The following is a 27,417-nucleotide window of genomic DNA, read 5'->3' as shown; positions in this document are numbered from 1 at the left end:
TTGTGAGTTCCATTCTTCTCTCTCGATAATAATGAGTAATAATGAGTCAGCTATACCCAGAAAAGACTATTTGGGTATTTTAATTGAAATTAAGTTAAAAAGAATCAGTTTCTAAAACTCTGTATACATGCTTGAGCATGCACCTGCAGGCGAGCGCACATACATGTACACGCGTGTTTGTGTGTAGGTACCCAGTCTGTTCGGGGTCAGCCTTTCTCCTGGCCTGGCCCTGTCCTCCGGTGGTGCCCTCCGAGCATGCAGCTCAGCCAGGTAGTGGCCCTCCGCCGCTCTGACCATCTGCTGCTGTCTCTCCCTCTGCCTCTCCTTCTGTCTTTCCAGCTCTCTCTCACGCTCCCTCTCCTCCTCTCGCTCCCTCTCTCTTTCCCGCTCTCGTTCCAGCCCAGCCTCTCGCTCTCTCTCTTTCTCTCGTTCACGCTCTTGCTCTCTCTCTCGCTGGCGGAGCTCGTTCTCCATCTGTAGCCTGTGGGGGAGGTTGACAAGTATGCGTACACACAGACACAGACAAACACACACACACACACACACACACACACACACACACACACACACACACACAAAAAGGGAGAAGGTGAGAGATGCAACACCCAACATGAGGCAGATATTAACCACACACTGGTGAACCTCGCACAAACATTTCTACTAAAACATACACACACACGCAGCTGCAGAAGCACACACACACTAACACACACACTCTCCATTTACCATGAGGAAAATAATCCATACACAGCATGACTGAGCAAGAGCAGATGAACACTTAATAGGTATCCACAGGAAAATGACACACACACACACACACCAGCAATCAATAGCACACAAACAAACCTACAAGATATGCAGGAGCCATTACAGAACCAGATGATGAATGCCATCCATTTCAAACACAAACATTTCCCCTGTGCATTATGCCACAGGAAAACAATGAGTATTGTCAAACTGAGAAAGCAGCTCAAAGCGCTGAAAGAAAATAGAGACACACAGAGGGACTTAAAAAATAAAAAAAATACTTCGTTATGCGTGTGCGATTTTATGTAAGCGCTGGCTTGCATATGCATGTCTGTGGGCGTACAGTGTGTGTGAAGGGCAGTGTGTGCGATAAGTGTATAGGAGGCACTGTGGGGTGTGTGCTAAAAATATCACACAGTCAGCAACCTGTGCCTACCCTGCAGAGAGATTACACAGCTCTGCAGACAGTGAAGAAAGAAAGAAAGAAGGAAAGAAAGAAAGAAGGAAAGGAAGAAACAAACAAAGTGTTACCTCTCAGATAAGGCTGTATGGTTTAGGTCTGCAGGGTAGCGGCCTCCAGGCAGGTGTAAGTGGAGGGCAGAGGGGTGCAGTGGAGGGAAGGCACCCCCTGCAGGCACAGAGTAGAACTGTGATCGCAGTGCAGAAAGACACAGAGACTCCTCCATCCTGTGGCAGAAAAAACAAAAAAACGAGTCAGAATATATCTGCCACTGAGGAGATGATGGTTATCTGATAAGTGAGTGCAGAATAGATTAAAGGATGTGAGGTTTTTTTATTTTTAACATTTTGACTTTTATTTGACAGGACTGTGCAGAAGAAGCAGTAAAAGCATGGAGAGAAGAGAGGTTTGAACCCAGGCCCCTGCAGCAAGGACTTTAGCTTTTTGTTATGGGGCGCCACCTCAACCTGGTGAGCTATAGTGGACACCGCACACTTCCTGCTTTATTCCAGCATGCTATATAAAAAGACTGTAAATAAAAATTGGAATAGCCACAATGATAATGCCCACTGGTTAGTAAAGTGAATTCAGCATCGTGTTTTAAAACCAGAGGAGAAGATTGGATTGAGAAAACGAGGAATATTGCAGTCCCGAAGCTAGACTGATAACTTGGCAATTGCACTGTAACACATACCCTGCTATTTAGATTACTTACAAAATGATCATCATGTTGTATCCATTAAGACTAGTGATTATGCCATAGACTAATCAGAAAAGATTAAGTGAGGTCATGGATTTGGGGAGCCCCTGTCTCCAGCTACATTTCTGATTGAAACCCAAGGAGCCCCCTGGTGGCTATAAAGAAGAATGCAGATAACTACTATACACAGGCATCAACCTAAAAAAAGATAAATGGCAGCTGTGTGGGTTTCTGTTACCTCGGTAAGGACAGAGGGTGGTGCAGGTAGGCTGGATGATAGTAAGCGGCGACGGCAGCGTGGGCTGCAGCGGCCGGGTCGAGGCTCAGGGGCAGAGAGCTCAGACGGAGGTCATCTGAGGTGGCGAACGGCCGGAGTGCTCTCAGGTATTCCTCTGGAACAGCACCTGAGGGCACTACGGGGTGCATCTGCCCCGGCAAACTGCAGAACATATTCAGAGAATCATTGTAAGAATGAATTCTGCACGCAGACTTTTCTGCACAGCTACACAGTATGCACGTGCCACTCTTGCCTGATGCTCTGCATTCGGGGGTCTTGCATGATGCTGCTTGGTGTGAGGCCAAAGGAGTGAGCCAGGGGGTGAGGTGAAGAGATGGGAGGAGTCCTCTTATCCTGCTGTGGCTGGGGGTTCTCAGCTCCCACCCGCTCCCTGCTGAGACCCTGAACACTCGGCTCCACCTGACAAAGACACATACAGAAAGTGTGAGAGCAGACTTTACTATGTGTATTGGTGTGATTTTTATTTTTATTTTTTCCAGTGTGTGTGCTGTGTGAGTGTGCACGCGCTACATTCAAACAGAGTAGAGTAGTTCTGGAAAAAGACGAGTGAGAAATAAGATGGAGTGATTGCGTAAAAACCTCTGAGCTGCAGCCAGAGGCTCAGCGGAGTGGAAAAGTGGGTCTGATATGTCATAACAGGTCAAGATCAAAGTGGAAAGATGATCCCAATATCTAGCCAACTGCTCCATCCTTCATCACCCACTCCCTCTCTGAGCTTCTCACTCAGAGGATTTGGCCACCACAACACTGCATTTGATCCTCGATTGCTTAAATTCCAGCCCTCAAAATCACCACCATGACCAAAGAGGCCTTTTTTTTCCAAACCTGCATATAAACACGCATTAAGAAACAAGTACCCCACGCCTGTATCCAATGCTCTCTCCCACTTTGTCTGGTATGTCATGCGGCATTGTTCTTCATTCTGTTCAAACCAAGCAGCGCTCAAGGATCTGAGAAATGAAGCCAATACTGAAGTAGTCTAGTAACTGCAATTCTCCAAATGGCCACTTGAGGTTGGCTCCAAATCATAGACAGTGTAAGAGATAGATGTAGCTTCTGTGATGTCGCCCACTGGTTTCTAAAGTCCTGTTTCAGAACCTCGAGTGGAGGGTTTCTGCTTCGCCAGGGCGGGTCTGACTGTGAAACTGCACAGTCCTTGTTTAAGGACCTTGATTCACAATTAGTGAATGATTGTGCAGTCTTATACCAATCTGATGGACTCTGTGGTGCTGAGGGGAAGGCAACTAGACAAAAGACACTGTGGAAGAGAGCCAGAGATTAATAATAAAGGATGATTAAATGCAGAGTGGTGTATAAGCACAGAGAGACAAAATGATGTGAGTGATCCAGCCGTAACTATAAGCTTTATTTAAAGGAATGTTTTAAGGCCAATCTCAAAAGTAAGAGAGGGCATTTGTCTCCCACATCTAAACTGGGAGCTGGCTCATAGAAGAGAGGCCTGAAATCTGAAGGCCCTGCCTCCCATTCTACTTTTAAATATCTTAGGAACTACAAGTCAGCCTGCAGACCAAAAGCAAAGTGTTCCATTGAGGTAATATGGTACAGATAATCCTGAATTTTAAAATAAATTTAAAACAGACTTAATTTTTTGTTCAGCGTGACCCAAAACTTGTGGTTAAGCTCATAATCTTAGCAGCACAGCGTTTACAGAGGTCAAGACAGGGACCGGTTTTTCCTTTGATTTCTGTAGGACTGATATCTCTTTGCAACCACAGCTATCGCCATCTGGTGGCCTCCATTTTTTAATACTGTTTGTGCTCCAAAAGGAAGTCAGTCTTTATATATTTCCATACTAAAATGGAGCAGCCTGCTTGCAGCCTGCTATAAGAAAAAGGCGTGGCCGCTGTAACCAGCTGAACTGAGCTGAACTGATCTTCTGTGTTCTAAATTTTAATGTTTATGTTTTATGCTTAGCACTTACTAGTAGGCATCAATGTTCATGTGTTGCACTTATATAGTTTCTACTGTAGCTTGTGAACATTAGCTGCCAAATATCACTTCTAGCTCCAAAAATCATGAAACTCTTCTATAATGAAGACTCAAAAACTAATATTGGCAAATTAATCCATGATTTTACGTTTGTTCCCATTTTTATATACAGTCTATGCTCCAAACTGTAAGGCAAACAAAGAAAATTACATGACTCATAGTCTACGCCAGTGATTAAGCTGATCTAACCATTTGTTTGCATGCTTGCAGTTAGTGATTAGCAGATATTAAAACAAAGTAAAACCAGGAATTGAAAATGAAAAAGTGCTGTGATAGTTTTGGTGTGATGGAGCCACCGACTGACTAACCAACCAACCAAGAAGCCAACAGACCACCAGACACTGATTTTTTTTTTTCTAAGTCTAAATAAGAAACAGCTGCCTGGAACCGTTTAGTAAAGTATGTTAATGAGAAAAAGACATACATTTACACTAATGTGTCATATCTTGTTGCTACAGCAACAGACAGCAGTACAGGTCAGGCTGACCACAGACAAACCACAAACAAATGACCTCTCTCAGCAACACCCAATCTGCTACCTTAGTTTAGTACAACACTTGATTTGCAGTATAATACTCGTGTTTTGAATACATTTGAATAGTTTTGTATATGCCACTCATGGAAAGCAGATTCAAACCAGGGATGAAGCATCTCTCCTTTAATATCTCCCAGAAATCCTCACTAGGTCAAAACGAGACAGGGAGGCAACACATGGACGGTCTGGAGAGCAGCCATCGCATTCCTTGACCTCTGACCTCGCAGACAGCCAATGGCCTTCACAGACCCGGCAATAAAACACACGCAGTCTGCTTCTTTTGGTTAAACGGTCCTTTGCTCTGTCCGCACAGTACGGACAAACACTGAATTAACACACAGCTCTGCTCTCCCACTCATTCTTACACTACCTCCCTTCCTTTCTTAACATCCTATTCTCCACTTTTTTCCTGCCTCCCTCCCTCCTCGATTCTCTCTGAATGTCTGAATAAGAGCCCCAGGCAGGCTGGGCCACAGAGTGGTCTTTGTGAAGGGGGAGAAAGGCAGCTCTGATCCAGGGGGAAGTGGCTACTGTGGGGGCTAACCTCTGCATTGTTTGAGGGGCCTGGTTCCTTGCCCCAGCTTAAATTCACACACACACACACACACACACACACACACACACACACACACACACACACACACACACACACACACACACACACACACACACACACACACACACACACACACACACACACACACACACACACACACACACACACTCTGCAGGAAGCTGAAGACAAAAAGTGCCAGTCTCTGCAGCCTCCAGTGTGTGTGTGTGTTTTTTTTTTAGACAAACACTTAATGTGTTGCTGAAAAAGACGCAGAACAGCAAGGAAGAGGGTGGCTGGAAGCATGAAAATGAAAGCGTAATACAACACAGAGAAAGGCAGGATGGGGTAAATGAAGAAAGCAACGCTTGGACGGCTGGTTTTGACAGTTGGATGTTGATAAGCACTGGGACTATTTCTTTAATGGAGGGAGCAGCAGCAGCAGCAGCAGGACAGATAAAGGAGACTGAGAGCGACAGACCACTCATCTGTACTGAGAGAACATGAGAGAGAGATGAGGAAAGGCCGAGAGAAAAGAGGAGACCGGCGTGATAGGGGAACAAAAGGTACAGATGCGCAGAGAGAAAACAGCAGACATTTTGTCTCAGACTGGCGCGAAACACCCGGAGGTGTGACAGCGTGATGAATGACACGTCTTACCTGTCTTCCGTCGGCCCTCCACAGGCCGTTGCTTGTCTTTGTGGGGGCAATGGTGACTACTGGAGGTGTGCTGGGGACACTGCAGCCCCTGTTCTGGCCCAGGAGGGGCCCTAAAGAGCCCCGCTTAGGGGTGGTAACCGGCGAGCTGTGGCTGGTGGCCGGGGAAGAGACGGGAGACGATTCACCGCTGAGGGCAGAACCTGAGGAAGGGAGAGAAAGAGGAGTGAATGACAGCAAACAGCATCTGATCAGATTAAAAAGATTTCACGATCAAATAATCTCCCCGTGGCACATAACTTTTTCTATTTTTTTTGTCAACGTGACGAACTAAACAGTGATTCAGTCATTTTTGATAAAAAGCATTCAAAAAAATGTGACAGAAACAAAGGAAAGTGTAATAACGATACCGGAAGGAAAAGGGTATGAGATGACAGTGGGTGTGCGACAATTACGAACACGCACCAAAAAAATCTGCTGTAAAAAGAGCGAAGGAAGCATGTCATAAATGACTGTGTTAAAAAGAGGCTGGGGTGCGACACCAAAGGGGAGGTGTGATAAAGGGAGTGTGTGTGTGTGCTGCCCGTAACATTCACTCTGGCATTACTCCATATTTCTGAGAAATACACACACACACACACACACAAACAAACACATTCGGAAACAAGCAGGAAATAATGAGACAGAGAAGGTAGGAACCAATGAGTTCATGTAGAGCTGCAGGTAGAGAAAATGAGATAGTGATGGAGAGTTGGGGACACAGAAAGAGAGAGAGAGAGAGAGAAGGGGAGAGGGAGCTTGTTATAATTGGCTGTAATTAGATTCTCATTATTAGGAGATGAATGGAAACGAAGGAAGGAAGAGACGGAGAGGGAGAGGTCAGAATAGGTCAGCTCTTATCCAGCACCTTCATTAGGACAGCAATGAGCTGAGTGAGGACACACACACACACACACGCACACACACACACACACACGCACACACACACAACCAAATAGCTACCAGGCAGCCAAACATTTCACAATAATTCACAAAATACAACCATACTCTGAAAGGATCTACTTTCACTTTTACTGGCGCTGTGTTTCAATACGCTGTCCAATTTTCATTCATTAACACTATGTTCCTGTCTTCAAGAAACCGCTTTTTTCTCCCCTATTAGATAAAAAGATTGATACCGCCGTCGTGTCTGTAGTCTAAATATGAAGCTATAGCAGTCAGTTAGCTTAGCTTAACATAATAACTGGAAGAATAAGGACAGAGCTATCCTAGCTCTGTCCAGAGGCAAAAAATTAAAATCTACCATCACCCGTAAGATCACCCACTCTCCTACCCACTGCTAATGAGTCCGTGTGCAAACAAAGATTCCCATTTCTCCATGCAAAAGCTGAAGTATTCCACAGAGGAGACAGAAACAAGGAAATTCAACAGGATTTTGTACAAACCTGACACCAGCAGTAAAGGTTGGACTGGGTGTGACGCACAAAGAGGAGTCTGTGTGTGTGTTTGTGTGTGTGTGTGTGCTCAAAAATACGTTAGCTCTCCAGGGCTTGAGGCAGCTGGAGCTGTGTTTGGGTGTGTGCAGGATGGTTAAACCAGTGCTCACCTCTGGGGTCCTCTGCCTGTTTGGCCAGTTTACGAAGGGCAGCAGCGAATCCAGAGTTTGCAGACTGGGCAACTGCGTTCCCATTGGTTAGTGGACTGAGGGGACTGACTGTAGCCGTGGTGCGACTCGCCGTGGAGATCATTCCTAATGATGGTGACTTATTGGATTCATGGTTCATACCTGGCGAGAGCGGAAAGAAAAGATTTGAGGAATTTTATTATTGATTTGATTGCGAAGGCCTCGGTCAGCTTTGCACTCGGCTAACTTCCTGCCTAAAAAAAAGATTTCTGAACACAGCTGGTACCTGAGTCATTCTGAATCAACAAAACTCAACTGACAAGTGTGTGTTTGTGTGTGTCTGGGGATGATAGTGAGTGCATACGTGGGGGTCAGCTCCACTAGAGACAGTGTGGAGGCAGGAGAGCGGTGACCCTAATAGCAAATCACACACATGAGTGCACACATGTCCGTTTCCTCAAGGGAGCCACCCAACACATCTTAAGACCTCAGGGGCGTCTACACACAAACCACACTGCGCTTTTACACCCTTGTGGAGCATGCAATCATGTACACACATGCACGCAGAAGACAGAAACACACACAGAGCATCCATCGATCTACTGGACAGCAAACACACCGAGAACAAACACAAGTAGGGTAACCTTTGTCTTCACCCTCTACCCTCTTACTGACCCACTAATGTTAATTACAGCTGGAATTAGCCAGCACCCCTCCACCCACCCTGGCTGCTACAGCACTGACCTCATTACCACCACAACACACAATCACACAAACACCTTTAGAGCATTCACACAGACACATAAAACCACAAAAAGAGCAAACAAAAGGGCCAAAGCAGTAAACACACATGAAAAATTCATATGAACACAATGAACACCATTATTGAACGTGCCGCTCGTCACACTGACAACTTTGATAAAGTGGAAGAATAAAGTAAACGGTGGATTTCAGAGCTTGGAAATCTCAGACTTACTTATTCCAAAACAGAGAAAACGGCAGAGTGAATAAAAAAGTATGTAGGAGCATTAAAACAGATTTAAACTCAGTTAAGATTGAAAGAGATAATTAAAAAAAACGGGAGCTGGTTAGAGGTTAACTGTAGGTAGGTTTCCTTTGCACATGCTCCCAAACATAGAAGCCTGAATTAGAGAGAAATATGCTGTTTCAGGTTTTATGGCCCTGCAAGCTGACAAAAAGCTAGACAGTGTGTGATGCATACAACTGGCATGCATGGAGCTCTGACATGCCACGCTCTTATCTAACAGAACCTGTTTCTATACAGTCCTTCCTCCTAATTTCTTCATGTCTGTGGTCACACATGTATTTACAAGTCTTAAAGAAAATTGAACTTGAAACTGTGAATCAGATAGACAGAAAGGGAACGAGAGAGATGAAGAGAGCAAAAGCTCAGATCCTGACAGGCTGTGTGTGTGTCTACATCTCTGTCCCTGCTGAGCCCAGCAGTCAAGGGAGAGATGATAAGACAGTTTCTATCGACTCCTTCTCTCCCTCCCTCTCCCCTCTACTCGTCCACTCTTTCCTCCCCCTCTTTCTCTCCACTCTTTCCTCCCCATCTCTCCCTCTCTTTCTCTCCACTCTTTCCCGTTTATCTCAGCACACTGGAGCTTATTTAACAAAAGCCAACACACATAATCTCCTCTCTGTCTCTTGCTTTCTTTCTTCCTTCTTTCTACAATCTTTTCTTACACGCTCTCCTTCTGATATTTATCCATGTCGTTCACAAACACACACACGCGCGGGCTGCCGTGTGCATATGCGCATAATTCAATCATGCAAGCACTCACCCTGCCGCTCACTGTTCTCCTCCTGCTTGTCGTCTTTCTGCTCCTATGCGAGTCTCTTTCACTCTCTCCCCTCTCAGCCTTGCAGCTGCTACGTGGTCACGTGACCTCTTTTCTATCCACTTCCCACCTCCTCCACCTCTTCCTCCTCCTCCTTCTCGCCATCTACTGCCCCCCCTCCCTCTCCAGCCTACCTTTTACTCCTCTCTTCTCTCACTTTTTATCCATTTTCTCTCCTCAGATGCACCCTCTACCCCCCCCACCACCACCAACCAACCCCGACCCTCTCTCCTCCTCAGACAGTGCTTTCTGTCGTTTTCTTTCCTCTCTTCATTCTTCAGCCTCCCTCCTTTTGGCTAGCACTCATGGGAGGGTGGCGTGGTGGCTGGAAGGGGATGAGTACAAGGAAGGAGGGAGGGTGCAGGGTGATGAAGGGGAGGGTGTGTGATTTGAGCTCTGTGTGTGTGTGAGGTAGAGGCTAGTGTTAACCCTCCATCCATCACTCTGTCTCTCTGTTAGTCAGTCCTGTCTGCTCTGGGATGCAGGAGGTTATGTGGTGGGGTTTACAGTGACCTTTAACCCTTCACCTCTGACCACTGCTGCTCCTGACAGCGGGGGGGCTGACATATGAAACACACAACAGCCCTAAATACAAATTAAGGCTCTTTTTTTTTTTTTTTTTTTTTTTTTTAACTCCCTCTAGAAATCTTTTTTTTTAAAAAAAGAGGACAGATTGAGTAAACATGACTAAAAGGCACCGTGAGGCTCTATTGCCCACTGCATCAGAAAACAGCTGGGTGTAAGAAGAGGAAGAAGAAGAAATGGAGAGACAACCTTAGGCAGGAAACTGGGAATTTTTGCCTGAGGATGGTGCTGTACGAAAGACCATATTATTATCAGCAAACAATAGGCCTCACCCTGTGTACGCTGTCCATTTCAGATAACCACGCGGATTCATTTAAAAGAATATGGTGTGTTTGTGAACAAGATTATCATTACAGTTATGACACACACGCTGATATCTAGCAAACATGTTGACATCACATTAAAAATAAACATATTAGCTAGGCTCAAATCCACTGATTTTCTGTGTGGAGTTTGCATGTTTTCTCCAGGTTCCTCCAATCACCAGTTAACCCTGCATGTTGGGTTAACTGGTGATTCCGAGTCGGCCGCATGTGTGAATGGGATAGGCTACAGCACCCCCCACAGTTATGCATACTAACTCCTAATGGTCACTGTTAAGCCTGCTGTGAAATAACATGGATAATATACAAGTGTTTAATTCATCCTGTCTTTAATTAAGCCAGCTTTCTTCTCATTGGCTGCCCCTCATAAACAGAAGGTTTGAACAGCAGGTGGGTGGGACTACTGTACTTGCAGATGACCATATTAGGGATATCCGCTCTCATGACATCATACTGAGGGAAAACTAGAAAAAAAGCTTGAACAAAGCACTTAGAGTGGCCTGAACTTTCGGTTATTACTAGAAGCTTTGGCTATGTTTTAAATGAGAATCGACCACTGGAACATATAATAGTCAAATAATAAGAAAAAGCACAATAGGTGAACTTTAAAAAAAAAATTCCTGTTGTTACAGTCGCTACTTGCTCAGAGTCGGTGTATTTGGGCTCAGCTGTGAGCTTAATACAGTAGACATGACCCTACTGATAGCACATAATTTGCACAATTTTTCTTTTTACAACAGCAACTTGCACCACGCAGATTGTAAAATGCACTTTTTTACTCAATCCTTTCTTGAGCTTTAGAGATAGATAAGTGCACACTCTGACCTGCTGTGGCACACCGTGACAAGTCAGAGTCTGTACAACATTTCTTTGCAATGCATTTAGTTTTCAGCGTTGACCTAAGTGACCAGCAATGCCTCAGCTCCTATGAAACCCTGTTGAAAAACAGAAACTAGCAGGACTTCCCCACAGCTGCCAAAATGGAAACTGCATGAAATTCATCTGCACACAAACACACCTACATACAGAATCCCACCCTGCTCAGCATGATGCAAGAGATATCAGACATGTTGAGGCCTGCGTCTTTAACACCTTTACCCTGCCCCTCTCTTCCACTTTTACTCTTTCGCTCTCTCTCTCACACACACACACACACACACACACACCACACACGACTCAGGGGGACTGTGAGGACAGCGGGGGAGGTCCTGCTCTGCCCCGTCAGCTCATTAAAAAAAAAAGCAGTGTGTGTGTGAGACAGAGTGTGTGTGTGCGAGCAGGGATTGGTCATTAGGAGGAAGAAGAGGTTGGGTTGTAACATACTACCTAGTTATTAACTCCCATCACACTAGTATATGACCGCATATGTGTGTGTGTTCTTGTGCAAGCTACTATTTTAACATTTAAGACATTAAACTGACTGTTTACAAACTGTTACCCAACAGCAGACCAATAATAAGTGTATACACACACACACACACACCAAATATGCTACATTTAAGCTCTAAGATGTTATTATCTGGACCCCTACGGCTGATAGTAATCACAACAGTGGCTACTGCCGTTGTTACAATAGCTGGCAGACTTGTTCAAATTCCTCTGACACACACACACACACACACACACACACACACACACGAAGAATGAGAGAATGAGAGAGAGGAAAAGTAGCCAAATGTTTTACAGCCTCTTAAACTTGTCTGTAATAGCAGTCAGAGTGGCGTCAACACAGCAGTCTCCTGGGTTACTCCGGGGGCTGCTAAATGGCTTTACTAGCTCCAGTCACTCTGCAGCTTGCACAGAAACACTTAACACATCCTTACAATCCATAAACAACGAACACTCTCCCCGACTCCAGCAACTCACACACACTCGCCCGACACAGGAAAGGGTCACAAGTTAACGTGAATGTCAAAAAAAAAAGGAACCAAAAAAAAAGTAACAAAAAACAGTGTCAAACACATGCACGCCGTCTGTGCGAGTACATGAAAAGGAAGGCACATTCACAATTAGCTGACTCAGGAGTCGGCCGCTGTGCGTCACAAAACGTATGCATGTGACCCCTAGGGACCAAACAGCCAGCACGCATTTATGGTCCTGGGATAAGTGGAGCAGAAAAACCACATACTGTAATAACCGACACCTCCAGCAAACAAAAAACAAACGCATGCACACACACACAAAAAAAGGGGAAGTGCATCCAAAAAAAAAACGCCAGAGCAGATTGTTAGAAGCACGTAGAGGTATATGAACAACAAAGAAAGTGTGGGAAGTGCAGCGGCCATTACTCTGCTTTATGTTTTACAGCGAGGCCGCCAGAGCAGAGCCATGTTTACTGTGCAATAATAACAGAGTCAAGATGTTAGTGAAAGGTCTATAAATTATCAGAGCCTCAGCTTACAGTTGAAATGTGGGCTGCCAGTGGGTAAAAAAAAGCCTCATGGTTACATATCCTCTTCTTTTCCCTCTTGAACCTTAGGCCTTCCCTTCCACCTTCCTCTGCCTGCAGGGCATTGCTCCTCTTTGGGTGACCCCCTCTTCTCAGTGTGTCTACGAGGATCTTGTCACTGTCTTTCACATACAGAAAGAAGATATAAATAGTGGCTGCTCTCCTGCCTCACACTTTCCTCTATCTGTCCATACTATCGTTTCTTTGCTTGTCATTTCCCCTCGCTATCTCTTCTTCAGCCTCCTACCACTCACTCGACAGCTTCTCCCATCACGTCTGCTGCGTTTCTGCTTCCCCCCCATCTGTGTCATCGATCTCTTCTCTTCTGTGCCTCAGTCTCACCTCTCTGATACAGAAATGATGGGAAAAAAACAATAAAAAATAAAACAATCTGAGGCAAACCAATCTTACTCCTGTCTCAGTTTATTTTGGCGCCTGGCGGGCGCCTGACTCCTGCCTGCAGCCTTTTTTTTTAAAAAACTTGGCGTGTGTCAAGTGTTCGTGTGCTCAGCGTCAGTGGCAGAGGTGCAGACACAGAGGGTCGTGTCAGACGGTTGACAGCCTCAGTTACTCCTCCTCTGGCCCGAGGCCCGCTCTGTTTCACCAGGTGCCGACACTGTCGTGGTTAGACGTCGACCATCTGAGCAAACACGAGGGGGATGGAGGTGGGATGGGTTGAAGAGAACACACACACGCAGTCTCATTGCACAAAGGTGCACAAAGACACACCTGCCAAACAACTGTTGCTGTAGTAAACAATCATGTTGGTGCCCAGAGAGTATTATTCAAACTGCGAAGATGTTCAGCAAATCAGAGCAAAGCCGACACTTGCTGGCCCGGGAGTAAATTAAGCTGAATGGATCTTATGGATTATTTCCTTGTTTATTATCACTGTACAGATTAGGCCAAAGCTGCACGGCCGGGACACTTGATTTATTACCATCAGCACCTGCCCTTCGTATCAGCTCATGTAGTCAACTGTTTGCTCAGCTACAGAACAACACCAGATAGCCCTCAGGTCAGATTATGCACTCAAACGCTTGTGCAATGATGAGAAAATATTCTAACACAACTCTCCAGCACTGAAGGCGAGGAACGCCACAGAAGAAGCAGCCAATCACAGCTGGCACCGACAGGCTGAACCTGCAAAATGACAGCATCTCATCCCACAGAGGACACACCACTTAGTCTAAATCTAAAATAATAATAATAATAATAATAATAATAATGATGACAATAACAAGTCAACAGAATACCAGAGTAAGTTTTGTAATCTGATTACACAGAAACACTGATGTGAATGGGAAGCCATAGTATGAGCAGCATGAGCAGAGTATCTATATGAGAAGGAGGTAATTAAAGAGATTGGAGGTTTACTCAGTAACACCCCTGCTGAGCAGCTGGTCTACGGCAGGTCAGGAGCAGCACATGGTGCATGAAGCGCGCGCGTGCACATGTGTGCGTGTGTGTGTGTGTGTGTGTGTGTGTGTGTGTGTGTGTGTGTGAACTCCACCTGCGGGCTGTGTACACACACAAAAGCGATAGGGATCCGCTTGACTGCTGCTAATGCGCCCGGCGGCATCTATCTCAGCCAAACAATACAGTCGCTGTTAAAGGTCCCGGATTAAAGAGCGACTCTTCAGTCTCCCGTGGGTGCTGTGAGACGAACTATCAGAGAAAAACTGTCCCACACCGCCGCTGTTGCTGTGTGAGCGCTTCCCTCTGTCTTCCTGTCCATGAAGTTTGCTCAGCGCAAACAGCACAAGTGTTTGATCACTGACAAGTTTGACAAGAAAGACGCATAACAAGGAACCACAAACACCTTTAAATACCCACCCTGCAGCTGCGCCCAAGTTCACCGCACGGAGCAGGAAGTGGATCAGTCTGGCTTCAAAATAAGAGCATTTAGAGATTCCCAACTGGAGAGTATATTAAGTAGCTTTTAAATGTCTTTGAATTTTAAGCCTTTAACGTGTCTTTGTGACGCTAAGGATTATTTGGTTCCAATATTTGGTCCCAGCATTAGAGTTTAAGAGTTAATAAGCTTGTATTTTAACAGAGGAAACCAGAAGTGGCTCGCACCTGCTGTCTGTCAAGATGGACCAGTTTTCCCTATCACATATTTTCAACTTACTCAGTCTTTGAGTGCGGTATGACTAAAAATAACTTCAGTTTCACTCTTCACTTCCAATTATCCGACTTATGTTGGCGAAGGAAAAATAACAAACAGGATATAACCTACCCCCCCCACAAGAGAAACACAAGAGAAAATAAAACACTTTAAAGCAGGTGTAGGCACTGATGGCTACAACAATGAGAAATAAAATACTGTAAAAGAAGTCGGGTCAGTAGCTGCTCAGCCCCGCAGACAACATCCAAGCAATGTTAACTCAACAGAGACAGGCTCAAATGAAAGACCTCATCACTTTCTCCAGGTAACAACAGAGCAAACAAAGACTTTTGTACTGAAACTGCAGAAAACACACAACTCACCGCCTCTCTAAAGAAAACAGAATCCCCGGTTATCGCGCATCCTTGTGTGGATAAATGACGGCTCTGCGCGCTATAGCGACGCACGGCTTGATCTCACAGAGAGCAGTACGACACTCAGCGATGTGGAGATGTAGGAAGGAGAAGGACAACTCATTAACAGTCCTCACATAGAGAGAGAGAGAGAGAGAGAGGAGGGAGGGAGGGAGGCGGGGAGTGAGATGGGAGGGGGAAGTAAGGAGGAGGAGGAGGAGGAGGGCAAGCACCTGCTCCTCTGATGCTCCCTGGAGAGATGGAGGGATGGAAGGAAGGAAGATGTGGCCCCAGACTGCTGATACCTCACAGCCCGGACATGTTTACTGTCCACTGGAGACAATCAGATCTGTTCAAGTCAGCTCCTCCTGCTGTTACTGCACACTCACACCATACAGAGAATCACTATCAGGCTCATTTTAACTGATTTACGTTTGTATACCATTTCTTTAAAGTAGCCATTCCGATATAATGTAAAAATACTGCTTAGGGAGGCAGTTAAATTGCAACAAGTCTTATTGCTGTGGATATTAAAGGCTACTTTATGATTTGTTATGTATGAACACTAAGCAAAAGACATGCAAAGTGTCATAAATTCAAATGTTTCCAAGCATCTGCAAAGGAAGTCTGGGAAGACACCCTGGACCCTGAGTGAAGCTCCAGCCTGACTGTACGCTGACCTCAACCATGCAGCCAAGGATTTTTTTTTAAAAGGCGACAAAGCACAGACAAAGAGGCTTATAGCAGCTTGTGTAAAAAAAGAGGAAGTGCTGCTTGTTTCTAGTAGAATGCTCTCACCACAACAGTTTTCTGTGAAGTGCTCTGTGGGTTAATTTTTCACCAGCTTTGTGTCAACTTTGTGGTTACGTTAAACAGGTAATGTAGAAAATCAGTTACTTATTTACTTGTTTTAACCCTAGATGGATGGATGGATAGATAGATAGATAGATAGATAGATAGATAGATAGATAGATAGATAGATAGATAGATAGATAGATAGATAGATAGATAGATAGATAGATAGATAGATAGATAGATAGATAGATAGATAGATAGATGGGTTATGTGAAGCGAAAATACCATTAATACACTTCACTTTGATTTTCTACAATATTTGCTGAAGTTATAAATATGCTATGTTACGTATCAAGTCCTAAACATGTTTAATACCATTCATCTATCATGATGTGCTATAAGCTTGCTCAGCCAGCTTCATTTAGTCTAATATTTCAACATCTCCCCTGGGCCTCTCTGTCTCCGTCTTTCTTGATCATTCATCCCTTCATTTCCTCATCCCTCTCTCCTCATCTCCCAAGCAGCTGCTCCACTTTGCAGCTATTTAACAGCTGTTTTGCATCAATTTGCGCTTCAGAGTGCAGATTTCTACCTTGTCCATCCTTCTCCTCCCTCTCACTTTTCTCTTTCTCTCTCTCTCCTCTCTCCTTCCTCCTCGTCTTCCTCTTGCATTTCGAAGATGCCAGACACACAGTAGCACCAAACAGCCTTGATGTTTTCCTCAATGAATAGACTTTCTCCTTCAAGTCTTTCCCTTTCCATTCACTGATGAAAGACTCTCACACACACTAGCCTGCATAAGTGCAGAAAAGACACTCATTTGTACACATGCGCGCGCGCACACACACATAAACACATATACATATGCACACAGATTAGCCACCCCCTACTTCCCTACTTTTCTCTCTATGGAAACAACAAGTACTAAAGGAAGCAATGGAAAAGAAAAGAAAAAGTGAGGCTCCCCTATAATCCCCAAATCCCCCTCTCTTGTACTCAAACCTACACAAGAGAAAAGAGGGGGAGTGAGTGTGTCTGTATGTGTGCGCGTGTGCAGAGACTAGTGTAGCCTGACATGATTTATGGTTTGGCTGTGCACTGCAGGCAGACACTCTCAGTTTTCTCGGAGGTGGGTGTCTCACCTCCATCCTTTGTGACCTATACAGGTTGTATAGCTGTGTCTGTGTGTGTGCAGGAAAAAGACAGAAAAAGAAAAAGAGGGAAGGCGGGAGGCCGACACACTGTAAAATATACACGTGCAGGTGCATGAAAGGGAATCCAAACCTGATTGAAAATGGGCTGCCCGTTCTGCTTGTTTGTGTGTGTGTTTGTCGGGGTCACTGCACACAGCGGCGTGTATTCTCCGGGTGGGTTACACTTGCCGGTTGGACTGTTGGATCCCCCATTAAGCAGCGTGTAAAAGAGGCCAAGCACAGAGGCCATTATGAACTCCAGCGGTAATAGCTCCAGGAATCTTACTGCCTCTGGAGACCCGGTCATTAGCCTATTCCTCTCTCATAAAGCCCTCTATCCATCACACACGCAAGCATACACACATTTGTATGCAGACGCAGCCACACACAAACACGCAAGCACATGCACCGTTTGTCTCCGTCTCCTGCTCCCTTTCTCTGTCTATTCATCTCTGGTGAAGGAGGGAATAGTGCTGGGGATACTGCTACAAGAGCAATCCACCAAGACATCCACAGATGTCTTTGAAAACAGATGCACCCGCTCGCACATAAACACACGCACACAAACCAGTGGCACGCACTCACACACACAGATGCTCATTTACAAAAGCAGCGAGGCATAATATCAGCCATGAACCCAAACCCCTGATTATTTAAATGTATTCCTCCTTCCCCATCCAGTGAAAGTGAGATGCTGTAGCAGCCTGTTAGCCGCGGTCAGGTAGGAGATTACAAACAGAAACACTGTCACATACAATGGCGCTACGCGGCTGGACAAGCATTATAATGGCAACTAAATCCACCTTCTGAGCCTTCTCTCTCTTACACACACACAAACACATGAACATAGACGTATGTGTGCATACACACTCTCTGCAGGGAGATTTACTAGCAATTCAAACAGTGGATACAAACTGTAGAGACAACAATAAGATGAGTACAGTCTTTATCCTCAGGCAGCTGCACAGACACACACATCCTGTACAATGGTATGTTCATAACTGCCATGCAAAACAACGTCCACGAATACACACGCGCGCACACTCACACACACACACACACACAGAACAGATTCAGTATTATATTTCACCTTTGCACACACACAAAACTAACACCCTTAAAGTATGCAGACTATAGGCAAAGCAAAAGTTCCTTTTTTAAAAAATATGGGCACGTGCATATCCACACACACACACACACACACACACACACACACACACACACACACACACACACACACACACACACACACACACACACAGAGTCATGCAATGTACTGTGTGTACCATCACACCCAATTCAAAGGGAGTCAAGAGAGAAAAGATACCTGGGGATGGAGACACATTGGCAAAGGTAATGCTGGAGTCAGTCACTCTGTCCTCGGGCAAAGGAAAAACCAAACCCACACACACATGCACGCAACATGCACACACACACACACGCACAGTGCTGTAAAGATAAGCACTAATCCTGTTTATTACCTCCCTCCTCTCTGCACTCTCCCTCTCTTTTTCATTTTATCTCTCTCTCATTTTCTCCCTCGCTCCCCTCTTCTCTTATTTTTCCTGTCTCTCCTCCTCAAGCCTATTTTAGTAGCGGTCGCGAGCACACACAGACACACACACACGTTGTCAGTTTACTCCTGTGATGTTTGTTGGCCTGGGGCTGAGATGAGGAAACAGGGAGGGGAGTGTTGATGTGTGCTGCTCTTTTCCAGCTCCAGCTCTGTTCACGTCCTGCAGAGAGAATTACCTTCCCTTTGTCTGTGTGAAGGGGCTGCTGCCTTTACCATCTGTGCAGCGAATACAGTGGCAGGCGTGTGTGTCTGCGTGTGCATGTGTGTGTGTGTGTGTGTGTGTGCCTCCTTGCATGTGCATGTGTTTCCATGCGTGTGTGCATGTTTCTGTAAGACGGTTGAGTAATCCTTTAAAATAAAGACATTTTTGCAAAATCTGATGTATTAAAAGAGAGGGAGGGGCGTGTTTGGAGTTAAGGCTTTGTGATAAGAATTGTGTTTAAGGGTCAGAGAATGAGTGCCATCACATTCATCTGATGTGTGTTATATTAATGCTGAAAAAAATAGTGCTGTTTGGGAGCTTTCAGAGCGTTTTCATGTTATTTTTTTTGCCCTTGGAGGCAGAAACTGAAAAAACAAAACAGTCTTACCTAAGCATCCTTCTGGTGGCTGACCTCAAACTTTTGATCAAATCACTCGATGCCCGAGTTGCTCAGTTGATTCTTTTTGCATGGTCACTTCCTCAGTTTAGTTCTTTCAGTTTACTTAGAAGTTTTATTCCTTGAATAAACATCCTGTTTAGGGTTTCTAGGTACAAATCATTGTTTATTTCACTTTTTTTTCATAGATTGCTTCTAAGTGTGATTGCAATGCGCTCCACAGCTTGATTTGGCTAACTAATTTATGTAAAAACCTTTCTTCCACTTCCACTTGCTTGAAATGTTTGCACACTTTTTAAAAACTGATGGGTTTCTTTTGCTGGACAGCACGGTAGAGCAGTGGCTTGCACTGTTGCTTCACAGCAAGAAGGTCCTGGGTGTGAATCATCTGGATGGAGGCCTTTCTGTGTGGAGTTTGCATGTTCTCCCTGTGTCTGTGTGGGTTTTCTCTGGATAATCCGGCTTCCTCCCACAGCCCAGAGACATGCAGTTAGTGAGGTTAGGCTAACTGGTGATTCTAAATTGTCCATAGCTGTGAATGGGTTTCTCTCTTTGTGTGTTAGCCCTGTGACAGATTGGCGACTGGTCCTGGATGTAGCCCGCCTCTCCCCCTGTGGCAGCTGGGATAGGCTCCGGGGCCTCTATGACCCTGAGCTGGAAACGAGGATGGATGATTGTTTGGTTGTTTTTATTTTTTGACTTTTGATGGTTATTCTCGAAGGTTTCAGAGTGAGCCGAGCTCTTTTCATGTAGGTGCACCATCATAGCAAAGTAATCACATTTCCCTTTATCTCACTGTTTTAGGCATCGCTTCCACCTCTTGTACTTTCCTCCACCTTCATCTTAAACCACCCACATTCTCTCTCTCTCTCTCACTCTGCCTGACTTGTCCATCTCTTTCCCCCTCGACCCTCTCTCTTTCTTTCTACCTCACTCTCTCTCTCCAGATGGGCATGGCAGAGAGCAGCAGCTTGCCGTGGTCAGGCCAATTATTTACATAATTATGATCTCCCACTTAACCACATGATCCCTTACCTGGGCGTGGGCAATTAAAGCCGCCATCATTATGCAGATTATGCAAATGCAGTCATAAGCAGAACAAGGTGGCGACAGCTCATGTGAGCAAACACGTGCCCTGTAACCGTGAGCGTGCTCTGTTGGTGTGTGTCAGCTGTGTGCAGCAGGATGTGGGAACACACTTGACAGTTTCCTGATTTGTTAATTGTATTTTTTTTCTCGTGCCACTTGTTGACCACAAACTGTCTAAATGTTCACAGGCGGCACTCAGTTTTCTTTCTTGATGCAGCTTTGCTTTTATGAGCTGAGATTTTTATGTGACCCAGAAGCCTTTAAACAATCAGAAGAAGGGTTTTTCTTGGTTTATAGAGGTTAAAGCACAAAGAAAATTACATTTTAAGACTCAAATGCTGTTCGACCTTAGTAGCACAACCAACGTTCCAGCTGTCAGGGCGAGAGATGGGTTACGCCCTGGATGGGTGTAAACAGAGAGACGCACGACCATTCATGCTCAGCACGGTCTCCAGTTAACCTAACATGCATGTTTTGGACTGTGGTAGGAAACCAGAGCACCCGGAGAAAACCCACACAGGTAGAGGGCGAACCGTGCCGCCCCTAAGAAGTCATTATTTATTCAAATGGGTTTTGTATATCATAGCTAAAGCAGCCAACACAAAATCTTGCTTTGTCTATTGATGCTTACATCAGTTATGCTTAGTACCCCGGAAATAAATTGTTCTCCACACTAGATCAAGTTTTGGACACTAGCTTCTCGGGAGGCGCTCAATATTTCTCTGCTTCTTTTCGTTAACATTGAAATCTCTCTGTTTCAACACTCAAGCAGTGAAGTGAAGAACAGAGAAGAGAAATGCTTAAGCGTTTGCCTCGACATTTGGAGCTAATTAAACGCAGCCTGTTAATGATGCACTGAAATCATGACATATGGCTTCCCTCTACACACGATGTTAAATTAGCCATTTTAATAAATTCATAAAAGGGATCAGTTTTCATATTCACGAATCTGGTGCTCGTCTTATCTAGCTGGGATTTAAATAAAAGTTTGGTTTGCACTCCACTTGTGTTTCAAAGTGATGACTGTGTCTGGGGTAAGTGCGGTGTTGGTTCTCAAGAGCCGAGCGTTATATCTGTGTCTCTGTCCGATTTGGCTCAATTGCCCTTTAGATCGGATTTTATTTGTGGTACCTGCTTGTTAACTCCAGCTGAAACACAATTAAGTGCAGAGACAGAGAAGGGCTAATGAGATGGAGAGGAGAGGGCTATAAGTGACCCTGTGTATGTGTGCATGCATGCATGTGTGTGTGTGTGCGTGTGTGTGTGTGCAGTCACATGTGCAAGTTCACTGGAACCTGCTAACACGGTGCGGCCAGGTGGCAGACAGAGCCATGCCCATGGGTAATCAACAGGCTCTTCAGTAAAGTGACATCATATAGTGTGTGTGTGTGTGTGTGTGTGTGTGTGTGTGTGTGTGTGTGTGTGTGTGTGTGTGTGTGTGTGTGTGTGTGTGTGTGTGTGTGTGTGTGTGTGAGTTGAGCACAAAGGGAGACATGTCCAAACCTATATCTGCATTATAGAGCATACATGCCCAGTCTAACCGCAGTTAACCAGCTCTTTGTAAAGACTCCACACACACACGTGCACACACACATATACCAACATACACACACTGACACATTCAATCAATTATGTTTTGACATGGTTCATGAACATGCAGATGGTGCAGGACCAGCAGGAGCAGAGGACTGGGGATGTCTCTCTCTCTCTCTCTCTCTCTCTGAGCCTCAGTTGTGTAGGTGTGTGTGTGTGTGTGCGTGCCTGTGTGTGTGTGTTTGTGTTAAGAAGTTCACCGTCCTGTAAAAGATATGAATGCTGGCAAATTTTAGTTGCTGTATTTTTATTTGGCAAATCCTCCCTCCATCTGCTCGTTATCGTACACCGAGCTGCTTATTACAGTTTTACTCTGTCTCTGTGTGTGCGTGTGTGTGTGTGTGTGTGTGCGGCATGTACTCTGAGCCTGTGCATTTCGTTTTTGCGTGTGTGTGTTTGTGTGTGTGTGAAAATGAGAGAGCGCTACTAGGAGTTGTTGTTATCACCTCAGGTTAAAATCTGCTGGCATTTATCCCAATCTCCCCAGCTCAGTGAGCAGACAGGCTGCATGCGTGTGTGTCTGTGTGTGTGTGTGTGCGTGCATGCGTGTGTTTTCATTGTGTGAATGCGTGAGATCTCACATCAAAGTGTTCTGCTTGTTCTAAATGAATGTAAACATCACAGAGCAGACATGTTTGCTCGTGTGAGCATGTTTGTGTGTGAGTAGGTGTGTGTGTGTGTGTGCTTTGCTGGGTCCACACATGTTTTAAGCGAATCCTGTGTTAATTAAGACCTCATTAGTGACAACAGCTCTTTGACCAATTAGGGTGGATTGCCTACTTGCTCACTTGTTTGTTTTCTGGTGGAGACATTACCAAACACGCTGTTTTATTCATTCCTTTTCTTTTACGTCCCTTCCTTCCTTGAGTTTATATCAACTGTCTCTGGAGGATAGAAATCATAAAAAATAGATTAATGTTGTTTTTCTTTTTTCTTTCTTTTTTTGGTTTTATTCTTTGTATTTTTTTTTTTTGGCAAGAGAAAGTTATCCAGCTCCCACATGATGTTTCCCTGTGCGTGTGTGTGCATGCGTGTGGTTTTTATCTCCTCTGTGTTATCAAGCTGTTGTCATGGTCTTTTATTCATCTCATTAATAACAGTGCCCTTGAGGTGGAGCACCGCGACCCTGTTTTCATCGGCACACACTAGTAAGCACAAGCCTGCACACACACACACACACACACACACACACACACACACAATTAAAAGCGCAAGAGGCCCTGACAGCAGCTTCCTTTGAGGCAGCACCCATCTCAGCCTCCCGCGTGAGTACACAAAGACTCTCCACACATACTGAGAGGAATTATAGCCAAACAAACAGCATGCGTGCGTGTGTCTACACACACACACATTTATATATATATGTATACATTCTCGTAAACACTCATTTCTGTGCTATTTAAAGTAAGGACTCAAGAGCAGTGGTTGAATAGACATATAGGCCAAGTTTATACTCTCATAAAAAGATATACAGTGAACCTTAATTTCTGTCATTAAACGTATATGAATATACTCCTTATGGCTAATTTTTGGACATACATGCACTTTACATATACTGTATGTTCCCAAGCACTAAAAGTTGCAAATCTTCAGACTTATTCAGGTTCGTTATCAGAAGTCGTTCTGGCCAATACAAATACAAATATTTATTCACTTATAGATTTGAAGTTTATAGATTTACTGGTTTTTAATGAAAAATATTAAACACATTCTGACAGGTTTCCCTGTGTATCTGTGTTGTACTCTTAGTGGATTAGTGGAGCAGATGTTAGATGGATAAAGAGTGGTCAGTAAGATTAGAAAAATGCTATACAAATGCTAGCCCAATTCCAAATATAATAATCTTATTATGATGTATGTATTATATGTCTGTTCCTTACTCTTCCTGCTTTTTAATGAATCTCAAATCCTTAAAAATATATATATTATCTGCTGATCTCAAACCAAACAGAGTTTAGCACCCGGTGTGTTTATATGGAAAACAGTGAGGGTTTTTATATTTCCTTGGAGAAACAGAAACAAGGAAAAATAACTCAGAGGTAAGGACACAGAAGATTTTTCTTCACTACAAAGACATCCACAGTCTATCATTACTGAGTTTAATGTGCCTTTACTGCTGAACTAGTAGCCACGCTGGAAATTGTAAACATTCACAGTAAATTGGAGCGATGCTTTTCACCGTTCTCAGATTGCTCGTTTACGGACTTCACTTGTTATTTTGAGCGCATAAGCGTGTTGATACCGACAAGGTGAAGTCCAGTGCACTGCAGGTACCTGGATGGTCAAAAAGTCTCACCCAAAAGATGAGAGACCACCAGCAAATTTTAAGCCAGTAAGAAGGAAGATACATCATCAACGGGAATGCTACGTCAGCACTAGCCTGTTAACAGCTGCAGGTTTTTTTCAGGTGGTGGTGTTACGTGCTTCATTCTTGTTTTGTGTTCATGCCTGCCTGTCTTCACTGTAAAATAACTTAGAATTAAGTGTGTTTATGTGTAACTTACTATTCAAGTAGCACTGAAATGTATCTCCACTTTAGCTAGCCTCCTACAGTAGACTCTACAAGTTGTGAAGGTGCACAGTATATACCGTGTTTGCTTTTAAGTCAGCACCACCCTGTCAAAATGAACTACACTGATTAGTATGTATTATAGCCAATACAGTGTTATAAGGCTACTAATGGGCATAACTGAAGTGAGAAACAAACTCAGTCTTGGGTGTCTTTCTCATCAACGCCACAGCAGCTTTTTGCATGAACTACAATCTTCTTTTTGCTGCTGTTGCAAACATTTTGCAAGGCTGTTGAAGTCATTACTCTTCTGCAGCCTGAGAAATTAGTATTTATTTGTGTGCTTCTGCTGCACAATGAAGGGAAAATATTTAGAGTGAAGTTACCAAATGCCGTTCTCACAGCGTGAGCGCCCGAGGCTGAGTGAGAAGTGTGTGCTTTGCACTGTCTATGTGCGTGTGTGTTTGTGTGTTCATGTGACATCTGCCATAAATCAAGCCACAGTGTCCTTGCAGTTCTAACACATATCATGGAAATCAATGCTGAGGTCAAGCTGAACAGAGCTACCCAACCCCAGAAAATACCACAGCAGCCAATAAATGTGGCAGGCTAATACACACGTCAACACCTTGGCTTTCTTGCCCTATCGACTTACCACGGATAATGTGTGCGCACACGTGAGCGAGTGCATATATGGGCAGAAACACAAATGTCACAGAGTATGTGTCCATTCATCATGTAGACACTTGCACCAGGTTTAAACTGATGGACCTTTTTCAATAAATAAATAATTGTTGTTTTCTTTTTAAAGCAGCTTTTTGTGTCTGATTCCTGATGTTGTTGATATCCAACGGAGCTCCAGTGCCATCCAGATAACACATGAGTTAGCCCCAGTGTTGGGCTGGATGACATTTTCTTTCATTATAACAAACATGGACACATTAGTTTAGTCGGATCCTTCTGCGCAGAAAGTTCAAGCCAAACAAATGTCTCTGAAATTAGCCCCCAGTAAATGCAAATTTACTATCTTCTAAAAACTGCAATTAAAAAGCATTTAGCCTTTTTTTTAAAGTATAATTTAGTTTGTCCTGAGAGCCAGAGTCAGGGTAAGAAAGTTGAAAAATGTTGAGAGACAGGCTAACACTTGGTTTAGGTCTTTTCATGGGGATTTGTTTGACAGGAAGAAAAACATAGAAACTCAACCTCTTTATAATTTAAACATAAAAGCTGGCTTTTTCCCTTTTCGTTTTTTTCTCTCCTTTTCTTTTCACGCCTCCCAGCAGCTTAGATGCACCTTCTCCTGGGAACACATTCTGATTTTAGAAAAATCCAACTTTTGAAAAGACACCTGGACTGTGATCAGCTGACAAGTCACGGAGGGAAAACAGTGAATTGCCGTAATGTGTGTGACACATTTCACCAGGGGGGGTCCAGAGAGTGGGAAGCTAGAAAAAGATGTCACTTTCTTTTCCTTATGATACCATAGTAAGGTCATGGTGTGCTCTGGGTGAGAAGGTGTAGATTTGCACTCATGCACACACACATCTTCATGTCTCCTATGTCACATGTTTTTCCACCACTCCGGGATCTAGGAAAGATTTTCATGTATGTATCATGTATCATCATCTTGATTTTCAATTGTTACCTCTAATCTAGATTCCTCTGTCATCCTTACCCTGCTCCACTTCTTCTACCTTGGCTAATCACATGGCAGTCGCTACACACACACACACACACACACACACACACACACACACACACACACACACACACACACACACACACACACACACACACATCCTTTACCCCTCACCCCCTACATTGTCAAATGATCATTGAGGAGCGAGTGTGTGGCTGACACAGTCTCCACAGCAACGGCAGTTAGGACCAGGAGGGGGGCTGGGGCATCTTCCAATGTGTGAGTGGTGAGACACACACACACACACACACACACACGTATACACACAAGCACAACGAACACACACACACCTACATACAGCACAGACAGGTGCACACAACCACACACATACACAAACAAAGGTGGCACCTATGACAAAAACCCATTCACACACATGCACAAAACCACAATCAAATAACACACACACACACACACACACACACACAAGTGCACACACACTACACAGACATTAAGCGAGACCTAGGAAACTGAAAAAAAGGAGGATGAAAGCGTGGAAGGAGGGTGGGAGGGAGGATGGAGGGGGGGCTGTTGCTTCCTGGAGAGATTTTCTTCTTCTTCCTCTCTCTTGTCACATGCACATGCAGATACAAACACACACAGACTCACACCTACGCACGCACACACAGAAATATACAAACAATGACAAAGCACCACATAATCACTCAATCATTTATGAAAGCAGATGTATAATTCAAAAAGCAGCATGAAAGATTCACAAGGCAAAGAACATTGTTTAATCTGCCCTCCACCCTCTAATTCCCCCATCATTCCCTCCCCCTCTGCCTCCGTCTCACTTCTATCACCCCCCTCTCTCCCTCCCACATTTCACCTTTCACAGCAGCAGGTTTTTAATCACTGACCGCTGCCTGGCCCAGACAACTAAAAGGTCAGAGTTCGACTTCAGAGGGAAAACACAGACAGCGCTCAGTGTCAAGCATTATCATTCACATCCTTTCTCTTACCGTTTAAATGAACAAAATCCTACTTTACACTCAGCATTCCTTTCCTACCTCGGTGTGTCAGTCTTAATTCTCT

At 44.4% G+C, this 27,417-nt stretch overlaps 1 protein-coding gene across 7 annotated transcripts in view; it reads right to left on the bottom strand.

The window, feature by feature from the left end:
- LOC116318265 (genetic suppressor element 1-like) overlaps nt 1-27,417 on the bottom strand; it is a 39,784-nt gene that overhangs the window by 10,693 nt on the left and 1,674 nt on the right. For 2 of the 7 annotated variants that reach the window (XM_039615516.1, XM_039615517.1), the window contains exons 2-7: nt 7,567-7,746; nt 5,964-6,163; nt 2,438-2,604; nt 2,146-2,346; nt 1,279-1,434; nt 192-481 (exon numbers count right to left, since the gene is read on the bottom strand). In XM_039615516.1, the coding sequence (XP_039471450.1) occupies nt 192-481; nt 1,279-1,434; nt 2,146-2,346; nt 2,438-2,604; nt 5,964-6,163; nt 7,567-7,746 (1,194 nt within the window). The other 5 variants (XM_039615520.1, XM_039615521.1, XM_039615518.1 and 2 more) reach the window with 5 other exon arrangements.

This window comes from Oreochromis aureus, linkage group 7, assembly GCF_013358895.1.
Source record: "Oreochromis aureus strain Israel breed Guangdong linkage group 7, ZZ_aureus, whole genome shotgun sequence".
In the NCBI taxonomy this organism is placed as follows: domain Eukaryota; kingdom Metazoa; phylum Chordata; class Actinopteri; order Cichliformes; family Cichlidae; genus Oreochromis; species Oreochromis aureus.
The sequence above is the reverse complement of the archived record's forward strand: the minus strand, read 5'-3'. Positions and strand labels throughout refer to the sequence as shown.